The 1,758-nt window shown below is 60.5% G+C and overlaps 1 protein-coding gene across 1 annotated transcript; it reads left to right on the plus strand.

Annotated features, from left to right (window-relative positions):
- Positions 1-681: 681 nt before the first annotated feature.
- On the plus strand, positions 682-1,183 carry LOC101640155 (secreted frizzled-related protein 2; the record flags this gene model as incomplete). Its single annotated transcript, XM_004717963.2, has 1 exon — positions 682-1,183. A coding segment is annotated over exon 1 (502 nt), but the record flags the coding sequence as incomplete, so codon positions are not given.
- Between the last annotated feature and the right edge of the window lie 575 nt (positions 1,184-1,758).

A 1,758-nucleotide genomic window follows, 5' to 3' on the forward strand; every position in this document is an offset into this window, starting at 1 on the left:
AAAAAAAAAAAACGGTTTTTGGTTTGGTTTAGGGGCAAGAGAAAGCACGCCGCCTAGGCTGCGAGCTGGGGACCGGGAGCGAGCCCGGGGTCTGCCGGCCAGCGGCTCCCAGGGACACAGTTTCTCCCCCGAAGCCAAACCCACCCCGGGCCGGCCAGGGCCCCAGCGCTGGCCCCGTAACCCGCAGCCCCGGTCCCGCGCGCTCTTTGTGGGGTGGCAAAGGCCCCGCTTATTGGTGGGTTGTTTAAAGCACTCCTGGAGAGCACGCGCCAGCATCGGGCGGGGGGTGGGGGGGAGGTAGGGCTGGGCCCCAATGTCCTTCCCAGGAGCGCGCGAAACGTATTTTCTACGCAAAACCAGACCCAACAAGCAGTGACCAACCCTCCTCGGATTACCCTCCACTGGCTCCTCCCTTCCAGCGCCCACCCCCCACCTCTAGATTTGCATTAAAAAGGCCAAGGAAACTCTGGCGGAGCCCCAGCCGCAGCTCGCTCGACTCCCCGGGGTCGGAGCCCCAGAGAGCTGCGCGCCGGGCAGCCACGCGGAGCCGCGCCCGCCCAGTGCTCCTGCAGCCCAGGCCCCCAAAGCCGCACCGAGCGGGCCCGGGACGAGCTCGAGCTCCGGCCGCCGCCGCTCTTGGCAGGTCCCTTCCCGCCACCTCCGGGGGGTCGCACGCCCACCATGTCGCGGGGCCCCGGCTCGCTGCTGCTGCTCGCCCTGGCCGCGCACTGCTGCCTGGGCTCGGCGCGAGGGCTTTTCCTCTTCGGGCAGCCTGACTTCTCTTACAAGCGCAGCAACTGCAAGCCCATCCCGGCCAACCTGCAGCTGTGCCACGGCATCGAGTACCAGAACATGCGGCTGCCCAACCTGCTGGGCCACGAGACCATGAAGGAGGTGCTGGAGCAGGCGGGCGCCTGGATCCCGCTGGTCATGAAGCAGTGCCACCCCGACACCAAGAAGTTCCTGTGCTCGCTTTTCGCCCCCGTCTGCCTCGACGACCTGGACGAGACCATTCAGCCGTGCCACTCGCTCTGCGTGCAGGTGAAGGATCGCTGCGCCCCTGTCATGTCCGCCTTCGGCTTCCCCTGGCCGGACATGCTCGAGTGCGACCGCTTCCCCCAGGACAACGACCTCTGCATCCCACTCGCCAGCGGCGACCACCTCCTGCCGGCCACCGAGGAAGGTAAACTCCCCTTCTTCCTTCTCACTCCTCCCGGGCTCCAGCCGGCACGGTTTTCCTCCACCCCACGGTGGGCGGCCCCACAGGGGTGTCATCTGGGGTGTCATCGCCACAAGCCTGTGCCACTTTGCGATCGCTTACCCCGAGTTATACCAGTGGCTCTTTCTTACGTATCATCTTTTTTTTTAATGACTGTTCTTGATAAAGACACATTAAAATGTTTAAAGGATGCTAGAGCGATGAAACGCCTGGATGGGTTAATGAGACTCCTGGGTCAGCCACTTACACTCAGCACATTCTTAGGACTGGATTCCCCCGGGCGGGCAGGATAGCTAAGGTGCACAAACAGATCATCCTTTAAGATACTTTTTATCCTTTGCCAATTTAGATCTAGGAAATAAGAGGGCTGGCTCGAGGAGGCGTGCTGAGCAATTTAGTATTGCTTGTGATTATTTAGGTGTTAGAGGAAGACATTTGTCAACGGGGCACAAAAGGAAGCTCCGGCAATCATCTATTAAGATCAGTCTTTAATCTTAGTTTTTCTGAGGAGAAAACTGTATAAAAGAACATTTGTCAGT

This window comes from Echinops telfairi, unplaced genomic scaffold (genome assembly GCF_000313985.2).
Source record: "Echinops telfairi isolate 266 unplaced genomic scaffold, ASM31398v2 ScPeMD7_1563;HRSCAF=2071, whole genome shotgun sequence".
Lineage (NCBI taxonomy): Eukaryota > Metazoa > Chordata > Mammalia > Afrosoricida > Tenrecidae > Echinops > Echinops telfairi.